Genomic DNA, 19,801 nt, shown 5'->3' on the forward strand with positions numbered 1-19,801 from the left:
CCTGACCACAAGCACTGGGGAGGGAACGGCTGGCTTTCGGAGCACTGTGCGTGCTTCACTGACATCAGCTCTTCCAGGAGTGACCTGCTTCTCCCTTCTCTTCTACCAGCACATCAACAACGATCACATCCATGGGGAGAAGAAGGAGTTTGTCTGCCGCTGGCAGGACTGCACGCGGGAGCAGAAGCCCTTCAAGGCTCAGTACATGTTGGTGGTGCACATGCGAAGGCACACCGGAGAGAAGCCACACAAGTGCACGGTGAGCTGGCAGGGACACACGGTGTATCTCAGCTTGGCAAGTGGGACACTGGACTTTGGTAGTCACACAAAAGTGTGTGCCGACACAGGCATGGCTTCAAGCAGGGCTCTCCCAGGGTACCTGCCGGCACCCAGCTCAGGGCCAGTCCAGCTCTCTGTGTCCATGTTATAGCTACTTGCAGGTTACACCCTGGGGACAGGGCAAGCGGTCAAGAAGGGTGGTCAAGGTTTTAGTGGGCAAAACTGCATTTCCTTGGGGAAAATGGGTTCAGCTCTACCACAGAGATCCAGAGTGACTCAGGACAAGTCACTTAAGGTGGAAAACCAGCCAGTTTAGCTGCTTACATCCAAGAAGGAAATCCAGTAACCCCACACTGTGGGGAACCACCTAACCCTGGTCATGTCTAACTCGGCATCAACCAGTACTGCTGCTGGGGCTGCAAGTTTCCCTCACCCACGTACCCGAGTGTGCACTCGAGCCTCTTTCCAGCCTGAGGAGCTGGCCCAACACCTCCTGCCTCTGCTCTCTTAATCCAGAGGTGAGGTCAACCCCTGGGTGCTTAAACCCCAAGAGGAGCTCAGTCCCCATACCTTCTGCATGCAAGCAGCACTGTGCCTAGTGTTAAACACTGCCTGAGGAAGAGCATAGGGTGCTATTTTGTATCTCAGCCCTGTGGGTACAGGCTCATCTAGCACATGAGAGACCTGGGCTCACCTCCTCCTCAACCTCGAGATATTAAAGCCTATATCTGCCCTCACACATGGAGTCTCCCACCAAACCACGGGCTGACGTGGGGCAGCCAAGGATGCCTGATGGGGATCACAAGAGAGAAGTGAGCTGTGGAGTTTAGTGGCTGTGGTCAACTGGTAGGAGAGGAGGGGTGTTCACCATCTCTTTCCACATATGCTTCACACCTTTTTCCTCCCGAAGGTCCATCCCTGTCTTTTGATATCCTCTGCTCCTGCCTTCTCCTCCTTCTCCGCTGTCAGCATTACACCATTCCTCTCCCCAGAGTCTCAGGGATGAGTCTCTCTTTCTGCTCAGCAGATGTCTGAGCCCTCCTCCCATATCTGCCTCCTCTTCTGCTCCATTAGTCACTTCCAGCCCTGCTCCCTCCCTGGCTCTGCCCCAGCTCCTGCTTACAAATATTAGGATATGTATGATTTGCTTGCTGCATGACTCCTTTATCAATCTTCCAGCCCTGTGTTCATTTAATTTAGTGTATAAGCTCCCCGGGGCACAGGGCCATGTCCTTTGTTTTAATCTTCTAAAGCACTTTGCCCAGTTCTAGTGCTTTACCAATCTTCCTTAAAAGTATCAAGGAATATTGATTGTCGATGTGCTACAAAGTGAGCAGTGGGGGAAAGTCTAGCCCTGCCCTGAGGTAGAGGGACTCAGGAGACAAAAAGCATCGGGGACTGCATCCTCTTCAGTGCTGTAATGGAGCAGGAAAAAGCACTAATGCACAATCCTGCCTCTTTCAAGCCTCAGTTGTGTCGCACTGGGGCAATGGCAAGGCTGTGTGTGTTTGAGTCTCAAGTCATCCTCTGCCTCCTGGAGAACTGCAGTCCCTCCACAGCAACTCTCCCCAAACTGGAGTACCACCAGTTTCCAATTGCCTGGGATACATGGCAGCTCTGCAGATGGTGCCCTTCTGTGGCAGAGCATTCCTTGTCCAAGTCTGGCAGTGATTTTTCAAAGCGCCATTTGTTTCAGACAAGAAGTTTGTGGTGTACATAAAGCTACAGATGAGCCCAACTGCAGCCTGGGATTTGGTCAAGGATTATTTCAACAGATGACAGCCAGAACTCCCACTGACATAATCAAATCCACGCGTAAGAGTGGGAACAACTGCTTTGAACATGCACAGGCTGCTTTGCTGAGAAGCTCTTATTTGAAAATGTGGCCTCAGTACTTTTGCTCTTTATAACTGCATTTTTGTGTCAGTATCCAACAAAACCGGAATGGATACATGAGTTGCCTCGTGCTGAGTTCCCTTTGTTTTCCAGCAAGTGGAATGATGTATTTCAATAACCGTAAGCGACTTGAGTTGTAAAGGACTGTTTGCACAGGGCAAGAGAAGAAAGGGATATAGTGTGCTACTTCAAAGTTGTGGCATGTTCTATGGGCCAAATGGGCTAATGAAAGTTGTCTGAGGAAGGGGAACTGGATCCATGCCACCCCAACAAAGCTGTGGAAGGAATCAGCTCTTGCAGGACGCTCCTACTGTCCTTGAAGAGATCTGGCTATCTCAAGACAGCAGAGCAAGTTTGCCTTATGTCTACCATCCCTATGCTAGACCTTAAAGGGAAGCTTAAGTAACCCTACTTCTTTTCCAGCACAACAAAGTTATATGGGATCAGCCTGTGCCTATATGCTTCCTGGGTTTCACGGGCTGCATGTTTGCCTCACTCCTTAGCAGTGCAGGCGAGTCCTATGCCCATGGAGCACAAGGAGACAGGTACTGTTGCTATTGCATGCAGCTGCCTTTGGCCTGTGCCCAAAAGGGCCAGATCTCTGGACACATACGACCACTCAGATGCCCACAGGGAAATCAGACACTCAGCTGTGGCATGACCTGTCCTGCTACGACACCAGTTTCTTCACTGCCAAAGACTCAAACATAGCAATGTGAAGTCCTGTCACATCGGGACTGAACTTGTAGACACGTTTAAGTGATCTGACTAAAATACAGTGCCTTGCGGCTTGCATACACTACAACAGAGGGGCGGCTTGTTGAAATTTAAAGTGTGTTTTAAGGTGCTTGCATAGGAAGTGCAGCATGGGCTTTTCAATGCTCCCGGCTGAACAGTGAGTGCAGCATTTAGCTAGAATTTGGAAGGGAGCCTTGCATTTCTTAAAACCTCTTCCAGTGTTTGTAAGTTCCCACTAGTTTCATCAAAGAGCATTTAAGATGGCATCCTTGGTTTGAGGTGAAATCCTGCCATGCTGCAGACGGGGCAGGTGCAGGGAGAAGCCCTCAGCCCAGCCAGAGTGGAGCGTGGCAGGACTTACATCACCCGAAGCCTCACCATGTTTCCCAAGCTGCTCCTTCTCGTTGTGTGGGCAGCTGGTTTCCTTCCAGGAGGAAGGTTCCTGGCCTGTTTTGTCATCCAAAAATCCATCTGTCTTCAAGATTGAGAGTCTTGTTTTTTAAACTGGTAATGTCAGACGGCCTGACCACAGCATCCTCCGAGAGTAGACCCAAGCTGTAATTTGGGAAACTTCAAAGCTTGCTAGATTTCTGCTTGTGTGTTAGTGAACGGTCTGGCCTTTCCAGAGCTGGTGCTAGTGAAGTTGCAAGGCTGGTCAAACTGTCAAGAAGCTGTCAGTTCTCTGGGTGGGAAGGAGAGGGCCTCCGTTTCTGAGAGCGTTGGCTGCAGAGGGATGGCAGGAGGGGCTAAGAGAGCCCTGGAAGGAGTGGAGGGGTGTTCAACCCTGCTGGAAAAAAGAGTCTCTTGTTGAAATGTCAGGTGGGTACCCAACAAGGAGCAGCACCTTAAATATGACTCACTGCTGAAACTCTCAGCCTGCCTAGGGAAGTGAATTCTCCCAACAAAGTGGATGTTGTTCCCTAAAACACAAGCCCTTTAAATGGAAGAAAAAAAGAAAGAATGAGAAACAGATGAGAAGGGTTTAGGCAGGGGGAAAATCAAATTTTTCTGGTTAATTAATCACTCCTCTTGTGTTTTTTTATTTTAGTTTGAGGGTTGCTCCAAAGCCTATTCCCGCCTGGAGAACTTAAAGACACACCTGAGGTCCCACACTGGAGAAAAACCCTATGTCTGTGAACACGAAGGCTGCAATAAAGCCTTTTCCAATGCCTCGGACAGAGCCAAGCACCAGAACAGGACGCATTCCAATGAGGTAAGCCTGGGCTCACCGCAGCTCAACGGAGGGCTTTTTTTTTAATTTTGCTGACAATAAAAATACACTTTACACGCTGGACTCATGTAAAAAGAAACCTACTGTAATGAGAGGTTTTTCTTATTTTTTAATGGGATTTATTTTGCTGGAGAGCCAGACCACATTAGCTTTATATTTATGAAAGCCATGTTTGAAATCATAAACAGATGTTAAAGTATGCAAACTTTTTAATCGTCTTTGGAAATTAAAGCTAGCATTTTCCAAATTTATAATTTTTAATAGTGCAAATAGGATTGTACAGTTGTGCATGTGGTGTTTAATATTACTGTGGAGCAGACTTGCAGTAGTATAACAGCTACCCTGGATCCTGACGCTCTGGAAATAATGCTCCCTTCATTGTTTGATGTACAATGATAGAGCACAATGCAATGCTTTGTTAACCTTGGCTAATTAAGACCCACTATTAGTAGTTGGGGAGCAGAGGAAATTGCCTTTATTGTAACGCATGTGATGGTCTGTTGCAATCAACCATGGCCGACGATTGAAATTTATATTACCACTAATTAGCTGACAGGGGAAGAAAAAACAACACTCCAAAGTTCTAATAGTGTTTGCAGCCATGAGGAATTCAGTCTGTAGCCTAATTTGCAACAGTTAAATATAGACTATTGGAGAATGGAATACCATTGCCATGGATGACAGCTTTTTAAAGAGATGCTGTGTCTACAAAGGGCTTGTTAGGAGTATTTCTATCTTTGGCATAATATCTGTCAGTGATAACCAAAGCTCTGTAGGTTTCAGAGATTCTGCTGGAGTCAGAATAAGAACTCAAAGTCTAGGATGCCCTTCCGTGCTGTGTGATGCTGAGATGGACCCAATGAATGACCTGGATCCCTGTGTTATTTGAATTGGTTTGGGTATGAACCCAGACGTCAGCATTGTCCTTCACCAGTAAGCCACTTCCCCAGCAGGACACAGGTTAAAATTAACCCATATCTGCACTGGCACTGGGTAGTTTGGGGTTGGTTTGAGGCTACACTGACCTTGAGGCCAGGAGGGACCAACAAGACATGCAACCTGTTGTCTGCTTAGCAACCTGCATTCCCAGTAACTGGTGTTTGACTAAAACATCATTTGGTCTCTGTTAAAGCTCCCCTGAAAGGTAGGCAGTCATGATTTAATCTCACATTTCAGGTATTAGAAATTGCTTGTTTTCCAGCCCTGGATGATTTCTCTTCCTTCCTCCTGTGCTGGATCTAATGTCCCTTTCATTGTTGCTATTTCCACCTCCTAACACTACAGTGTTAAGTCACTTTCCCTCTGCTTTGTCATAAGCTAAATAAGTCAGTCAAGTCACCGAAGATTCCCATTACTGCAGCATTTTTTCTTGTCCTTAAATCAATTTTGCACCTCTCTTCCATCGCTAAGGGTTCTCGTGTGGATGGATCAAGACTGCCAGTACAACTTTCAGTGCTGAATACAGACTCACTCTGCCCAGTTTGTGCAGACTGAAGCAGTACCTGAGCTACTTTTTGCCCGTAGATCACCTGAGCTCAGATTCCTAGAGCTTTTCCAGGATCCCTCCTAGGCAAGCCAGAGTTTCCCTTGTGCTGGGCCAGCTGGTGTCCCATGTTCCTACATGTGGAATTTTGGCTTTGCCTGTATTATTAAATGTCATTTTTTTGATGGGTTCAGTTTCCCAAGGTATCCAGATCAGGAGCTGCACTGTATCTGGGATAACTCCTCACTTCGTCTGTGCAGAGTTTGGACACACTTGAAGGTCTGCTCCTTTGGGTTCCCATTGTACAAGAAGGTGAGGCTGTAGGGCAGGAGCATCCAACTCCTTGTCTATGGTGGACCCTGATCTAATATACCGACACATGGCACAGGCTGCATCCAACAACACAAATTAAAGACTCCAATAACAGATGGGGCTTTTATCCTCTGCTGTTGCTTCCCCTGGAGGATGCCAAAGCCTTCTCAGGTGCAGAAACAGCATAGCCACTAGTGGAGTATTTGTACCAGACCAGCTGAGCCTTACCATGAGAACTACACAGCACTGCATGATCTTATATTTTGTGACCATGCTCACTCCTGAACTGCTGTTCAACCCTCCTTGATGCAACACAAGCATGCCCCAAGACTTGTGGGAGATCTGTAGGCTGCATATAATGGCTCTCTGGGCCATATATTTGACACCCTCTTTTTGAGGAACATATAACATGATCTTTTGCAACAGATGACATCCCTCATGGCAAAGCTCATTGCATTGGGCAGCAGACCTACATGAGGGTCCTGCAACCAGCTGTGGCCATGACCAGTGGGTTAGCAAACTGCACTGAGATCTTGGCTGACAAAATCACATGGATGCAAAGCAGGAGTTTGTGGCTGTGAATATTTCCCATTACCCATTGGCAACTCTATTGTGGTTCCTAGCTACCTACTAAATATTTTCCTCTGCTTGCAGTGTTTACTTGGGATACATCACAGTTTGAGAGTTAGTCATCCATGCCTCCTCTAAGGGGGAAGTTCCAGGTTCCCTGTATTTGTCTCCGTCATTGTGTGACAAGATGTAGGTGTATGGTCTAAACATGCCAAAGTTCAAGGCTGGGGATATCTTACCACGCTGGCTTTTGTTTGATTGTTGAAATGTCACATGCACTATTTCATTTTAAACTTTCAGTGAGTATTTTAATCCCTTCAGGGGATACCTTCAAAGTTACTCCTGGGAAAAGGGCTTTCATCCTGTGACCACTCTCCAGTGCATACACAAAAGAGCAGCATGAGTTCACGGCCAGCCAAAGGCTCGGAGTGACATTTTCTCCAATTCAAGCTAAACAAGGGTAAAATGCAAAAATTCAGTTCTGCTGAGTGCCTGGGGAGTTCTCCAGTTCTCCCGCCCTAAGGAGTATCATGCTGTATGTGTATGGGAGTAGGAGGGAGGCATCTGAGATATCTAGATCGTTGACTTCACTAGGGCATACATTGCATTAGATGTCAGAATCTGGATAACCCAGGGGATATATGAAGGTATGCCAACAAAGCAGCAGTTGTGCTCAGTTCAGTTGCAGGAGGTATGGCCTGATGAAGAGGATGGTTGTACCCCGTTAGGTGGAGTGTCTGCTGTCCAAGCAACAGTGATCGTGTTACCCTAATTGCTGGTGTCTGAAAAATCAGAATTATTGGGCCTAAAGGATCTTTATAAAAAATCCTTGAACTGTTTTATGTAGGGTTTTTTAGCACGTGCTGGGGGTTCTGTTCTTTAGAATAGGTTTTAATAGCAGCAAAAATATTTCTATAATGCCTCGTCCAAAAGGTTGCATGAGATTTATAAACAAACTATTTTACTTTTTGTGCTTTGGTTTACCCAGCTTTAAAATATATTAAATATTTACCTCAGTGGGGTGTTACAAGGATTTCGTTTGTTCAAGTGATGTGCCAAGATCAGTCAGGAAGCATGCTTTTGAATAAAAAACAGACTTTCAGTATTTTTCGTGTGATGATGCTGGCTTTCTGCAAAGAATATATACTCCTTTGTATTTTTTCACTTAAGCTTCTGGACGAAATTACAAAACAGATAAAAAAAGAATAGGAATGGTCATTTTTGGGTAGCCTTCAAACAGCATCTATCTGGTTTTTTTCATGGATCTATCCTAGTGCATTGGCAGAAAAATACTTAGAGTAGCTGTGAGGCTGAAAGCGGAACTTGTGATGAATTCGGAGCTTCCAGCACAGCAGCACCAGCTCAAACAACTGCAGCACTAATACACTTTGGAATTGGAAACTCAGTAAAAAAAAAAGTTAAAAGAAGAAAAGTATCTGTTTGCTGACTTCTGTTTTCAGAAGCATGACTTCAGCCTTGTTTTCCTGTGGCAATCAATGATTCATGAATTCAGGACTAGAGTGCTATCATCTGAAAAAAACATTGCATGCCTGTGGTTTGTTTTGCACAATAACAGATTTCAAGGTGACAGGTGCTGGAGTGGTATGATAGATTGGGTAGGGTGAATCCAGTCTGGCTTGGTTTCGCTGGAATTCCATCAGCCAGAAGGTCTCAGACATTTCTCGGTGTAGACCCCACCTTAGCAGAGAGAATGTGTTATGGCCAGTCCCCTACATCACCTCCCTCCCATCCATAGTCAGGAAACATTCCTGTGGCCACCCAAGCAAATACATACATGGGAAAGTAATATTAGGAAAGTATTTAATGAATTCTTAGCTGTCTTTTAATCCAGAAACTGAAAACAAGGAGTTTAGCCAACATCAAATGACTGGCCAGGTCTGTGTGGATCATCAGCAGCCCATATATCACATCTTAGAGATCTCAGTCTTACAGAATCCCGTGGAGCAGATGCTCCACATTTTGCTGCTGCCAGCCGCTATGCTCATTGTATTTTATTGGCCCATACGCTGTACTGGGAATATTTGGGCTTGTTCTAAATATAACTCAAGATTTGCTTGTATTGACAGAAACCCTACGTCTGTAAAATCCCTGGCTGTACAAAGAGGTACACAGACCCTAGTTCCCTCAGGAAACACGTCAAGACTGTGCACGGGCCTGATGCCCACGTCACGAAGAAGCAGCGCAATGATGTTCACCCGAGGCCACCTCCACTCAAGGAAAATGGGGACAATGAGGCAAGCGCCAAGCAGAGCAGCAAGGTTTCAGAGGACAGCCCTGAGGCCAACAGCACCACGAGGAACATGGAGGATTGCTTACAAGTCAAAATGATAAAAACGGAGAATTCTGTGGTAAGAGCAGTTGCTCTTGGCAGAAATGACGCGGCCCCTAATTTCTCCAACGCAATGGGGGCGTGAAGCATTTGCATGCCATTTACCTCTCTGGGCAGTTGCCCTTCACCTGCCAACACCCTAGAGTTCAAGTCCAGAGATGAAACTGCAGGTCAGGGCACAGTCCTGTACATTTTGCACCTTCCTACCCAGCATCACAAATTCCCGCCCTTATAGTCATGGGGGCCACGTGATGCCCAGTGTTGAGCTTGGCCTCCCTGTGCTGTGAAAGTGGGTAAAACTCAGAGTGTTGTGGTCAAATGAGCTTTACCTATCTCACCAATTTAAATTGAGCAATGACCGTAGGGCACAGATTGATGAACGCCTCTTGAAGCAGAAGTCCTGGCTTAAGCAGTCCCTTTTCTCCTCCTCCCTGCACCCTTCACTGTTTTTCTTTCCAGGCTGCTGCTGCACAGCAGTTTTGCTGGCACAACTCTGTTGTGGGCTGTCTGATGAAGCCAGTGGGGATAAAGTAGCTGGTTTGTTTTTGTTGGGTATCTTAAAGCAAGTTCAATTCCTCAGTCCTGTCCACCATACACAGAAGCACAGAATCGCTGGGGTTGGCAGGGACCTCTTGAGATCGTCTAGTCCAACCTCCCTGCTCAAGCAAGGTTGGCTAGAGCAGATTGCTCAGGAGCACACGAGTTCAGTACACGACTCCCAGATGCCACAGAAAATTGTAGTGGGACGATGGGGCAAGGGAGTGAAACCAGGAATAAACATGGGAGCAATGCTGTGGCCCACAGAGTGTGGGCTTGCAGTCAACCGTGATCATGCTTTACAGCCCAATGAGTGGCCACCAGCTGAAGGAAAGACCATTTATCAGCCTTCTGCCCATTACAGCAGCTCCACAGTAGGCAGTAGTGTGGTCGATGGTGCTAACGAGGTGTGTATGGTGATGGGTCCAAACACTTTCAAGCCTCTTCCACCCCATGCAGGGAGCCCACCTGCTCCTCAGCACACCACTGCTGGTGGAGGAGATGGAGCATTGCAACACACGGGTCACTTTTGCCTTTGGATGTTTCTCTTCACCTTCGTACCCAAAGTTCTGGTCTGCTGTGCCAGCTCAGAGTGGGGCAGGGTATGGGCTGGATACAGCAGAAAAGTCCTTCACCTGCAAAGGAGAGTGTTCACATAGTCCCCAGACTTCTCACTAGAGCTGAAAGGACTTTGAACTACAAAATATATATTTTCTTGATTTGAATCCAGGCTAAAAGATTGTTATTCCTATGAAATAACATGCCCTGGAGCTACAAAGATTTTCTAAAAAAGGTTAAGGGTTGTGTTGTTGGACAAATTACTAATGAGCAGCATGTTTCGGTTAGGAAGGAATTGAGTATTTTCACATCCAAAGTGTCTCTAATTGACTAAAGGAAGAGTTTTACTGTGATGAGGCTCTGTATTGGGTTACAAAAACTGAGTGTGAGAACCACTGGACAGAATGACCTCTCTCCAATACTCTTCCTCCATGTGTTTTGGGTTTTTGGCTGTTTTTTTTTTCTATGAAAACATGGATACAATCACAGCTCCCCACCCCGTTTCTCCCGAAGGTGTGGGGTTGTTTTCCTAGGGCTCTGCGCTCCCAGGGTTGCAGCCAAACCATCTCGCTGGCGGCAGGGCCATGGGTCGGATGTTCTTCTCCACTCTTCCCGTCCAGCGCTGCATACTTCACTCGTGCACGTCTAACGGGCAGCATCTGACCTGGCGGGCCCACGTCCAACTCCTGTTTCCTGGTTAAGGTCAGGGTGGTGGGAGGGGCGAGATGCTTCACTGGCCCCTTGTTTTGACCCATCTTTGGGTCTCATCCCAAACCCATGGAGATGAGTGGGAAGTCTCTCCTAGGGGTTTTTATCTGGGCCCCTAAAGAGGGAAGGCAGGAAAGATGGGGTACGGGAGAGGGGGTGAAGTTGGCAATTTGTGTTGTATTCTGCACTCCCCTCTTGCTCCTTTTACTAACATGGTCCTTTCTGTTAATGCTGTCTTTGTCCTAACAATCTGTTCTTTATTCCCACTTACCCTTCCTTACTCTACCTTCCTAAGGACAGTCGGTACTAAGGTGAGCAAAGAAATCCTTTGTATTAAAATAGCTGTATAAAGCATGGTCTCCTGCAGATGTCCTCTCTCCAGCTAACCCCCGCAGGGTGGAGGCGGAGGCGTGTGGAGTGATGGGGAGGGACAGGGGATATTTGCTTGAGTGTAGAAAGGGGGAGGACACAGTGCCTGAGGATTCCCTTTGCCGCCTTTCTCCCAGCATCACAACTTGCCATTAAATCCTGGGTTTGCAATTTCTATCATCCCAACTGAAGGGCAATGAGGCCATCAGAGCCAGTCAGCCCTGCCCATGAGGGCTGCTAGGGAGCAAAGTAAAACACTGCATCACCCTGCACTCCCACTTTGGCCTGGGGCAAAGTACGTTGCCTTTTCAACGCTCCCATTTTCTGACAGTTGCTGGAGCATGGGCCTCAAGCGCAGAAGCCCCGCATCCTGTCTGGTAGCAGCAACAGCTACCTCAGAGCAAGTTCAGGCCATTTAGTGTCTGCTGCAAATAAACTACTCAATGTGAAATGCAATTCCTAATGTAAATAAAATAAATATTTATGGTGCTTATCTGCCTTATCTGCAAGTGGGAGTTTGCAAACAGTGAACCAGGTTTTTATCTGGCTGGGAAGTTTGTCAGCTAACCTAATTATATGTTAGGGTATTTTAAAGACAGAAATACGTTGTGTCTGAAATACTTAGGCCTTGATCCTATGTTAGATAAGCCAGTGCTTGCTGCAATATACCTTGCACAATCAGGTAGCGTGCTGCTTTTCTTCGAGAAGCATCTGTCCTTAACCTTTTGGAGGAACAGCATTTGGTTTCTTTCCGTCCTCCAGTTGAACCCACCATAGTTTTTCCAGCTGTGGGGTGCTGCCCTGCCGTCCCCCCCTAGGGAAGGTGCTGCTGCCCTCTGGTAGAGCTGAGATCCTGCAGCAGGGAAGGGTAAAAAGAGAGGGAAGAGCCTGGGATAGGGCCAAACATGTGGAGCCCACTGAGGATGTTGTGCTCCTGGTTTCTTTCCATCCATGTTTCCACCTGCCCAACTCCTCCTCTTTTCCTTCCCCAAGATGTGTCAGTCCAGTCCTGGTGGCCAGTCGTCATGCAGCAGTGAGCCGTCACCCCTTGGCAGCACCAACAACAATGACAGTGGAGTAGAAATGAACATGCACAGCGGGGGAAGTCTGGGAGATCTGACGGCGTTGGATGACAACGCTCCTGTTGTGGACTCAACAGTCCCATCTGGTAATTCGACAGTCAGCCTGCAGCTAAGGAAACACATGACGACGATGCAACGACTTGAACAGCTCAAGAAAGAGAAACTCAAGACAGTTAAAGATTCCTGCTCATGGGTGAGCCCAGCTCCACAAGCCAGAAACACCAAGCTGCCTCCCATCTCAGGAAACGGTAAGCCCTGGGCCTGGACCATGTCCTGTAGGAATCCTCCAGAGTTTGACTCTGGTTTCATAACCAAGAGTCTGTCCTGGAGGCGGATCATTTCTTACTGCCTCTGAGTCAGCCCTTGCTGGATAGAGATGTCAGGTAAAATGGAGAGCTTGGGTGTAAACACAGCCGTCTGGTGATGTGCAACAGAAACCCAGATGCTCAGTGCTACAGAGCTAGAAAGGAGGTAGAAGCGTTGGTGTCCTTGTTCCTGGGCCTGCCCAGGACCCAGCCGCAGCTGTCCTCACTGTCCCAGTGGCAGCCACAAGACTGCTTGGGTTTGTTCCAGCAGTAACAATTCCCCAAGGGCTGATGTGCCTCCAGGGAGATTGCTGGAGCACAGCAGCAATCCAGACAAGCCCTTTGTCCTTGATCTTGCTCTGACAGGCCTTTTGTCATTTCGAGAGCTCCTGGCTATTGCCTATAGTTTCATATGCTGGTTTCCCGCTGGCTGGGGATTCCTGATAAAGCCATCTTTATGATCCCTTCAGTGCTCCTCTAACTTTGCCAAGAAGTCCCAAGGCATAGGGCCTGGGTTATACTAAACCTCAGGGCTTAGTATATTGGAACTTCTTGGTTTAGTCTGGGAAGAGACTTTGAGTGTCAACTTTTGGGCTCTCAGCCTCCTATCCCCGACTGCTGTGCATCTGTCCCAGTGAGCAGCTGTGGTTGTAGCCACGTGCTGTCCCCATGGTACTGTTCACACCAGTCCTACTTTTTTCCTACTAAGAGAAGCTCATGTGGAGGCACTTCCTCAGCAACTGAGCATCAGTGGGGTACACATTGCAAAGACTCTGCAGCAGGGACTTCTTGTCTTCTCTCCCCAGCCTTCTTGCTCTTTGTGCATGGACACAGAGCTGGAAATGAAGCTTTGAATTCACTGGCAGCAAATGAAATTCACTATCGTTCTCATTAAATATTTGGTGTGTGTCTGTATTCTGGCACCAAGAACACTACCAAGTGGAATTTCTCAGCTAACTAAACCTTTTCCTTCCCTGCAACCTTTCTCGCAGGTTCTATTCTAGAAAACAGTGGTGGTTCTTCTGCTACGCTGCCTAATCCCAGAATAATGGAGTTGTCTGTCAATGAGGTTACAATGCTGAACCAACTCAACGAGCGCCGTGATAGTACAACAAGCACCATCAGCTCCGCCTACACTGTCAGCCGCAGATCATCAGGGATCTCCCCATACTTCTCCAGCCGCCGTTCCAGCGAGGCTTCGCAGCTCGGGCACCGTCCCAATAACACAAGCTCTGCCGACTCCTACGACCCGATTTCAACGGATGCCTCCCGTCGGTCGAGTGAGGCAAGCCAGTGCAGTGGGATGCCAGGTCTGCTGAACCTCACACCAGCTCAGCACTACAGGCTGAAAGCTAAGTACGCTGCTGCCACGGGGGGCCCTCCTCCAACTCCCCTGCCGAACATGGAGAGGATGACCCTGAAGAACAGGATCTCACTCATGGATGGACCCGACCCAACCTTGCCCTCCATCCGCCTCCCGCCAGGCCCCAGGCGTTGCAGCGATGGTAACACCTATGGCTACCCATCAGCTGCAGTGTTTCCTCACGAGATGCCAGGCAACTGCACAAGGCGGGCAAGCGACCCAGTGAGGAGACCTGCCGGAGAGCCCCAGGCCCTCCCACGAGTTCACCGCTTCAACAGCACCAACAGCATGAACCCCTTCCATCCTCCACACCCCACTGACAGGAGAAATTTCGGCCTCCAGAGCTATGGTCGCTCTGACGGGAACCTCCCCCGGCACACCTACTCGCCCCGGCCGCTGAGCATCAGCGAAAACATCACCATGGAAGCCATGTCCGGGGAGGCAGAGGCGCCTGTGGGAGACGATGACATTATGCTGCCAGATGACGTGGTACAGTACATCAAATCCCAGAGCAACGGGACAGCAGCTGAGAGCACTTCCATGGGGTACAGCAATGAGATGCAGAGTTTCCAGGGAAGCGGGAAGCTGCAGCCTCCAGCCTTGCCCGGCCAGCGCAGAGTGGCGGTGGCCGAGGCGAGCATGAGCCACTTGGGGCCCATGATGGCAGAGTGTCCCATGAGCTTTGATGCTTCCTCAGACATGAATAAAAATAACATGCCCGTCCAGTGGAACGAAGTCAGCTCGGGTACGGTTGATATCATGTCCAATCAGTCGAAGCAGCAGTTTTCGCAAGGGAACTTAGCGGTGGTCCAGCAGAAGCAGAACTTTGGTCAGTACCAGAACTACAACCAGCAGCAGATGCAGCTGCCAGAGAACAGCATGAATGTAACACAGCAGAGCTTTATGCAAAGAAATGTGGGCATGGACGGGCAGAGGCTAAACTGTATGCAGCTGCGGCAGCAGCCAATGAGCCTAGGCCCTGGTATGAACCCCGATCTGGGTTTGCATGCAGGGTATAACCAACCCCATCAGATGCTGAGCCCCAGTGCAATCAGTGGCAACCCCAATCAGATCTCTCCTTCTTGTAGCAGCATGGCAGCAAAGTCCGGACCCCACCTTCATCCTCAGCAAATGGACATGGCGACTGACCCTTCTTTAATGGTTGGCAGCAACAGTGAGCGCACGATGCTGGGCCAGGTCATGCACGAACCAAGTCAGCAGGACTACTTATCTCAGCCGACCCACCTGAACTTCCCCATGGCTCAGGAGGCCTTTCATCCGCCCATCATGACCTCCAACCAGCCCAGCTTTGAGCCTCAGCAGAGCATGATGGGCTCAGCCTCACAGGCGTATCCACCTGGCATGGTCCAGCCTCGTCCTCCACCCGAGCCGAGCCCGGCCAGCAGACCCCGAGGCCTCCGCACCATCCAGCAGCTGGGCTACATGAGAACTCCCCAACCCACAAACACCATCAGCCCGGGCCAGGAGGCAGCAGAGGCCGCGCATAAAAGAACCAGTGACATGTTGCCGGCACCGGCCCAGCAGTGTGCGGACGGCACGAGGGAAAATAATTTGATGTACTATTATGGTCAAATCCACATGTATGAACAGAACAGCAGCTTCGATAATCACGCGGACTGCCGGGTCAGACAGCAGCAGTGTGCGCTGAACAGCAAGCCGGCCGCTCTGCCTTCCCCAGGAGCGAACCAGGTGTCCAGCACGGTGGACTCGCAAGGCCTTGAGCCACCCCAGATAGATTTTGATGCCATCATGGACGATGGGGACCATTCAAGCCTGATGTCAGGAACCCTGAGCCCCAGCATCCTGCAGAACCTCTCCCAGAACTCCTCTCGCCTGACGACTCCACGAAACTCTCTGACACTGCCCACCATACCCGCGGGAATAAGCAATATGGCAATAGGCGATATGAGCTCCATGCTAACCACGCTGGCGGAAGAGAGTAAATTTCTAAACATGATGTCATAACAGTAAAGCACAAGGCCTTAGCGCTATCCAAGGGGCTGTGCATGAAGCAGTTTTATGAATGTGCTTTTCAAAAATAATCTGTTTCAATAGAGTAGATTTTTTTAATAAGTATTAAATACATTAAAGGGATTCAAAAGGAAAATTTTAAAAAGCCTCTGTACAGAATTATGTAAACTATATCCAGGCAATTCAGCACCGCAAGGGTGCACCTCTAGTGTTATTTTTTGGCTTTGTTTCCCAGAGCACTGAACGATATCACCACCAAGCTAGGAGACTGCATGAGCGTGGTTAGAGATGAAACCCTCCCTCCCCAGCAGCCCTGTAAATAGCACTCCCCATCATTTTCCGTTAGTTATGTTCGCAAAAAAATCCATTTTCAACCCACCCCAGAAAGAAGCGGGAGGATGCGGTTTTGATCAGAATAAAAGCCATACTACGTATTCTGCTCTGATGAGAGTAGGGTTTAGTTACGTCTCCAAACAAGCCCTCTGCCAGCAGTATTGTTTTATACCGTAAATACCTTTGTACCTTGCAAAGAGCGTTGATTCCAAACGGCTTCTCAGCAAAGTGCCTTACCATGCTTTCGTGTAGCCAAGGCCTCTCTTCCTTTAAAAATCAAATATAGTGTATTGCCAGAAGCGTATATAAAATGTACATTTATAAAAACATAGTGGTGTTTCTGAGAAAACATTGGAAAGACACATTGATGAGACACATAAAAGGTGAATGCACACTTTGATCAGATGTGTTTACAACGTGGTTTATATCATGTGCAGAGTGGAGCAAAGGCCTGGGAACAGCAATCACTGGGAAATAATCCCCCGTGGCAGGAAGGCTCCGGCGTGCAGACTGACACACACGCATAACGCTGCACCCTCTGAGCGCAGTGACTTTCTGCAGGGGCCCCGCATGCATCTTTGATATCAGGTTTCTGAAGCACACATTACCATATCCCTGTGCACCTTTGCAACGGCTTCGCTTTCCGTTGGGTTTTCCATGCTAAGGTGCTCACATACAAAAGTGATGGTGATGGAGAGAGTTTTGTGATCGTTTCAGCCCAGTTTGCACTGTGGCAGCATTGTGGGAGCTGGTTTATCTGGCCAGGGTTCGTCTGTGTAATATACTCCAGGCAGGGCTGTGCCTGGGCTCCATGCACACAAGAGGTGTGTGCCTGCACTGATGCGAGGCCAAGCGTGAGCTAATACACCCTGCCCTGCAAGGAGGCTTGTTGGCACGGACCCAGTGCTGCATTAACGTGTCCCACAGCTTTGGTCGGCATGAAAAGAGCTGCTGTATCCAAAAAATATACCATAGACAGCCCGGGGCGTTAGTTTGGCTAGTGCTTTGTGCTACAGTATATAGCTACTCTTTGTACCCAGCCTGGTTCAGTTCAGCACTGCACCTGCAGTCTACAGCATAGGCAAACATCTGGATAGTCTCAAAACAGGTATTTGAGTCAAAATAGTAGCTCGGTCAGTGAGAATTTCTTGGAAACATCCTTGGGGAAGAGATGGGAGGAGCAGGGCCTCCCAAAGCCAAATCCTCCACCAAAATATAACTGCTTGTAATAACAATCAGCTGTTTCCAGGCCAGCCCCACCTGGCACTGAAGTCAATCTTAGTTGCATTATTTATTTTTACTGTCCTTAGACAAAAGGGTAGAAGTGGTGGGGTGCATGTACTTGGGCAGGAGGCCTTGCTTAGCTTCTGATCTCGTTGGATAAGGACAACTCTCCTCATCCTGCTCTCATAGTATCAGATATTTTGTACCCAGTATGTTGAAGGGCAGGGGACAAGCGTGACATTCGCCCCCAGGTTTTCACAGCTTGACCGGACAAGCGTCTGCGGAACTTCACTCTCTCCTTCCCATCTCCCCTGCCCCCCTCATACCAATCTGATGTTCTCACTTGCATCCGACTCCATCCCCTGCGTGGGACAGGGACAGCTCTATAAAGGTGCTTTCCTTTTGCACAAACTGATGTCAGGCTCGCTGTTCCCAGCACGACCAGGGGCTGGCAAGAAAATGCCACGTGTTACCTTCAGGCAAACTTTGCGGTATCAGGTACGCCAGCAGCCGTGCTTGGCAGTGGTGGGTTGGGACAGCCCTGCTGCCAGGCAGCCCTGGGTACGGCTGGTGCAGGGAGCTGCTGCTCAGCCTCCTGCTATCTCACCCGTCCTCATCCCAAATGCAGAGGGCGTGCACAGGATGCTCTTCGCCCCTCGAGGCCCCCATGACTCCTGCTGACGTCCAGGGTGCATGAGGACAGGAAAGCAAAGCAAGGTGCCTGGCTGTTTATTTGTGTCTCCCAAGAAAGTTGTGTTTAAAAGGATTGTTTTATAGTCCGCTGTATATATTCTCCTGCAGTTAGTGACCTTGCCCTTGTCTTTGCATTTATGAAAAGAGGGCAGTACATATTTTAGGACATTGTATGTTGTCCTGGACGCTTGGAGTATAACTGGGCATCCTTTGTGCTGAGATGGATCAGGCTTTCGTGTGTCCTTCAACTGCTAATCTGATTTTTTCAACAGCTGCATAGGGCAACGATGGCTACTGAGTCCCTCTTCACAGATATCTCATTAGCAGAAGATCAAATACAAAAGCAAAACCAAATCTCCAGTGACTTGAGATTTCTCAGACTTTCCAGTGGTGGTCTTTCTTCATTTACTGAAAAAGTATAATAACCATTCCAGCACTGTATATATTATGTATAGAAGACATCATTACTAAAAGTACTGTAGGTGAATTGTTCTGTCAAGTTTATATCTTAAGAACATTTTTAGCTGTTTTCTACATCATAAGAACGGAGGTAACATGCTGAACCTGTATATAAACCTTTTGTACATTAAAAAGTAATTTTTTTCATAATTCCTTGTGCCTGTTGTTATTGCTTTTTATTGGTAATGGTGGTTGGTCTTGGTCTGTTATTGCCACGTCAACATAATCAATTGGACTCTGGTGGTGCTTAGGAACAGCTGGAGAGGAGCTGGATGGGCCTGGTGTGTGTCACCACTGGATGTGCAGTGGTCTTGCCTTGAAGAGCTTCCAGTCAGCAATGGGTGGAGGTGGCCGAAAGAGAAACAGCGAGGCTGGGGTGCTGCTGCAAGCACAGCCATGCTGCCCAGGTGGCTTTCATTGGCCTCTTGGCAGAGGGGGTTTGAAGGAGGATGACAGTGCAGCAGGGACAGTGCAGGAGAAGGGCTCGAAACAAGGGCTGGAGCAATTTGGCAACCAGAAGATTCATGGCAAAATGGCTTGTTGACCGTCTTTGTGTCCAAAAGGAGACAGAAACAGGACAGATCAGCAGAGCTGTGATGGGCCATGACAGCAACTGGTTGAATACTGAGTCTGAAGAAAGGAGAAATGAATCTGTCCACTATGTACATGATGGGAAGCAATGATATGGTGAGCAACAGATACATCGGTAATGATCCAGTTAGAGGGTGGTCCAGCCCATTGATGAGAAAGGTTTCATTGGACTGCAGCAAGAGTTAGATCAGCCACTCAAGAGGCTGATTTTCAACTTGGTTTCGTAGAGGTGGATTGGTGTGGACAGGGCTAGAGCTTTAAGGGAGGGTGGGGAAGCTGTTCATAGGTGATCCTTACAGGCACAGCAGTAAGTTTGGAATAAAGTCAGCTATTGAGCAAAGCAGTTGGCCAGTGAATCAGCTGTGGGACTTGGTGCGAGTGAACCACCAGTTTCATGCAGAAGCAACTGAAGGGGATGGCCTCATTTTCCTCCATGCAGGATCCCTGCTGAGTTGATTGGTAGAATCAGGTAAGTTTGGGTCAAATCTTCACCCTACTGTCTGGGTTCCCTCATAGTCCGTGGCAAGAGATTGGCATATCCCAAGACAGAATTAATCTTTCCTGTTTTAGACACATAGGATGGGGTGGATTTTCCTCTGGAAGATGTCTGTCACTGTCCTCACTAATTACAGAGAGACACCATGTAGCCAGCTTAGATTAGATACCTTCTCCAGTAGGGTGAGGTGAATCCCATGCTCCTGTGAATCTCTTGCACCAATCTAGTCACC

At 48.4% G+C, this 19,801-nt stretch overlaps 1 protein-coding gene across 13 annotated transcripts in view; it reads left to right on the forward strand.

Moving 5' to 3' along the window:
- GLI2 (GLI family zinc finger 2) overlaps positions 1–18,632 on the forward strand; it is a 198,191-nt gene extending 179,559 nt beyond the window's left edge. For all 13 annotated transcript variants that reach the window (XM_075512418.1, XM_075512417.1, XM_075512422.1 and 10 more), the window contains 5 exons: positions 110–259; positions 3,962–4,126; positions 8,597–8,878; positions 12,025–12,361; positions 13,411–18,632. In XM_075512418.1, coding sequence (XP_075368533.1) covers positions 110–259; positions 3,962–4,126; positions 8,597–8,878; positions 12,025–12,361; positions 13,411–15,767 — 3,291 coding nt within the window. In that variant the 3' untranslated portion in view covers positions 15,768–18,632. The remainder of the gene's footprint in view (positions 1–109; positions 260–3,961; positions 4,127–8,596; positions 8,879–12,024; positions 12,362–13,410) is intronic.
- Positions 18,633–19,801: the final 1,169 nt, after the last annotated feature.

The sequence above is a fragment of the Mycteria americana genome, chromosome 9, assembly GCF_035582795.1.
Source record: "Mycteria americana isolate JAX WOST 10 ecotype Jacksonville Zoo and Gardens chromosome 9, USCA_MyAme_1.0, whole genome shotgun sequence".
NCBI lineage: Eukaryota > Metazoa > Chordata > Aves > Ciconiiformes > Ciconiidae > Mycteria > Mycteria americana.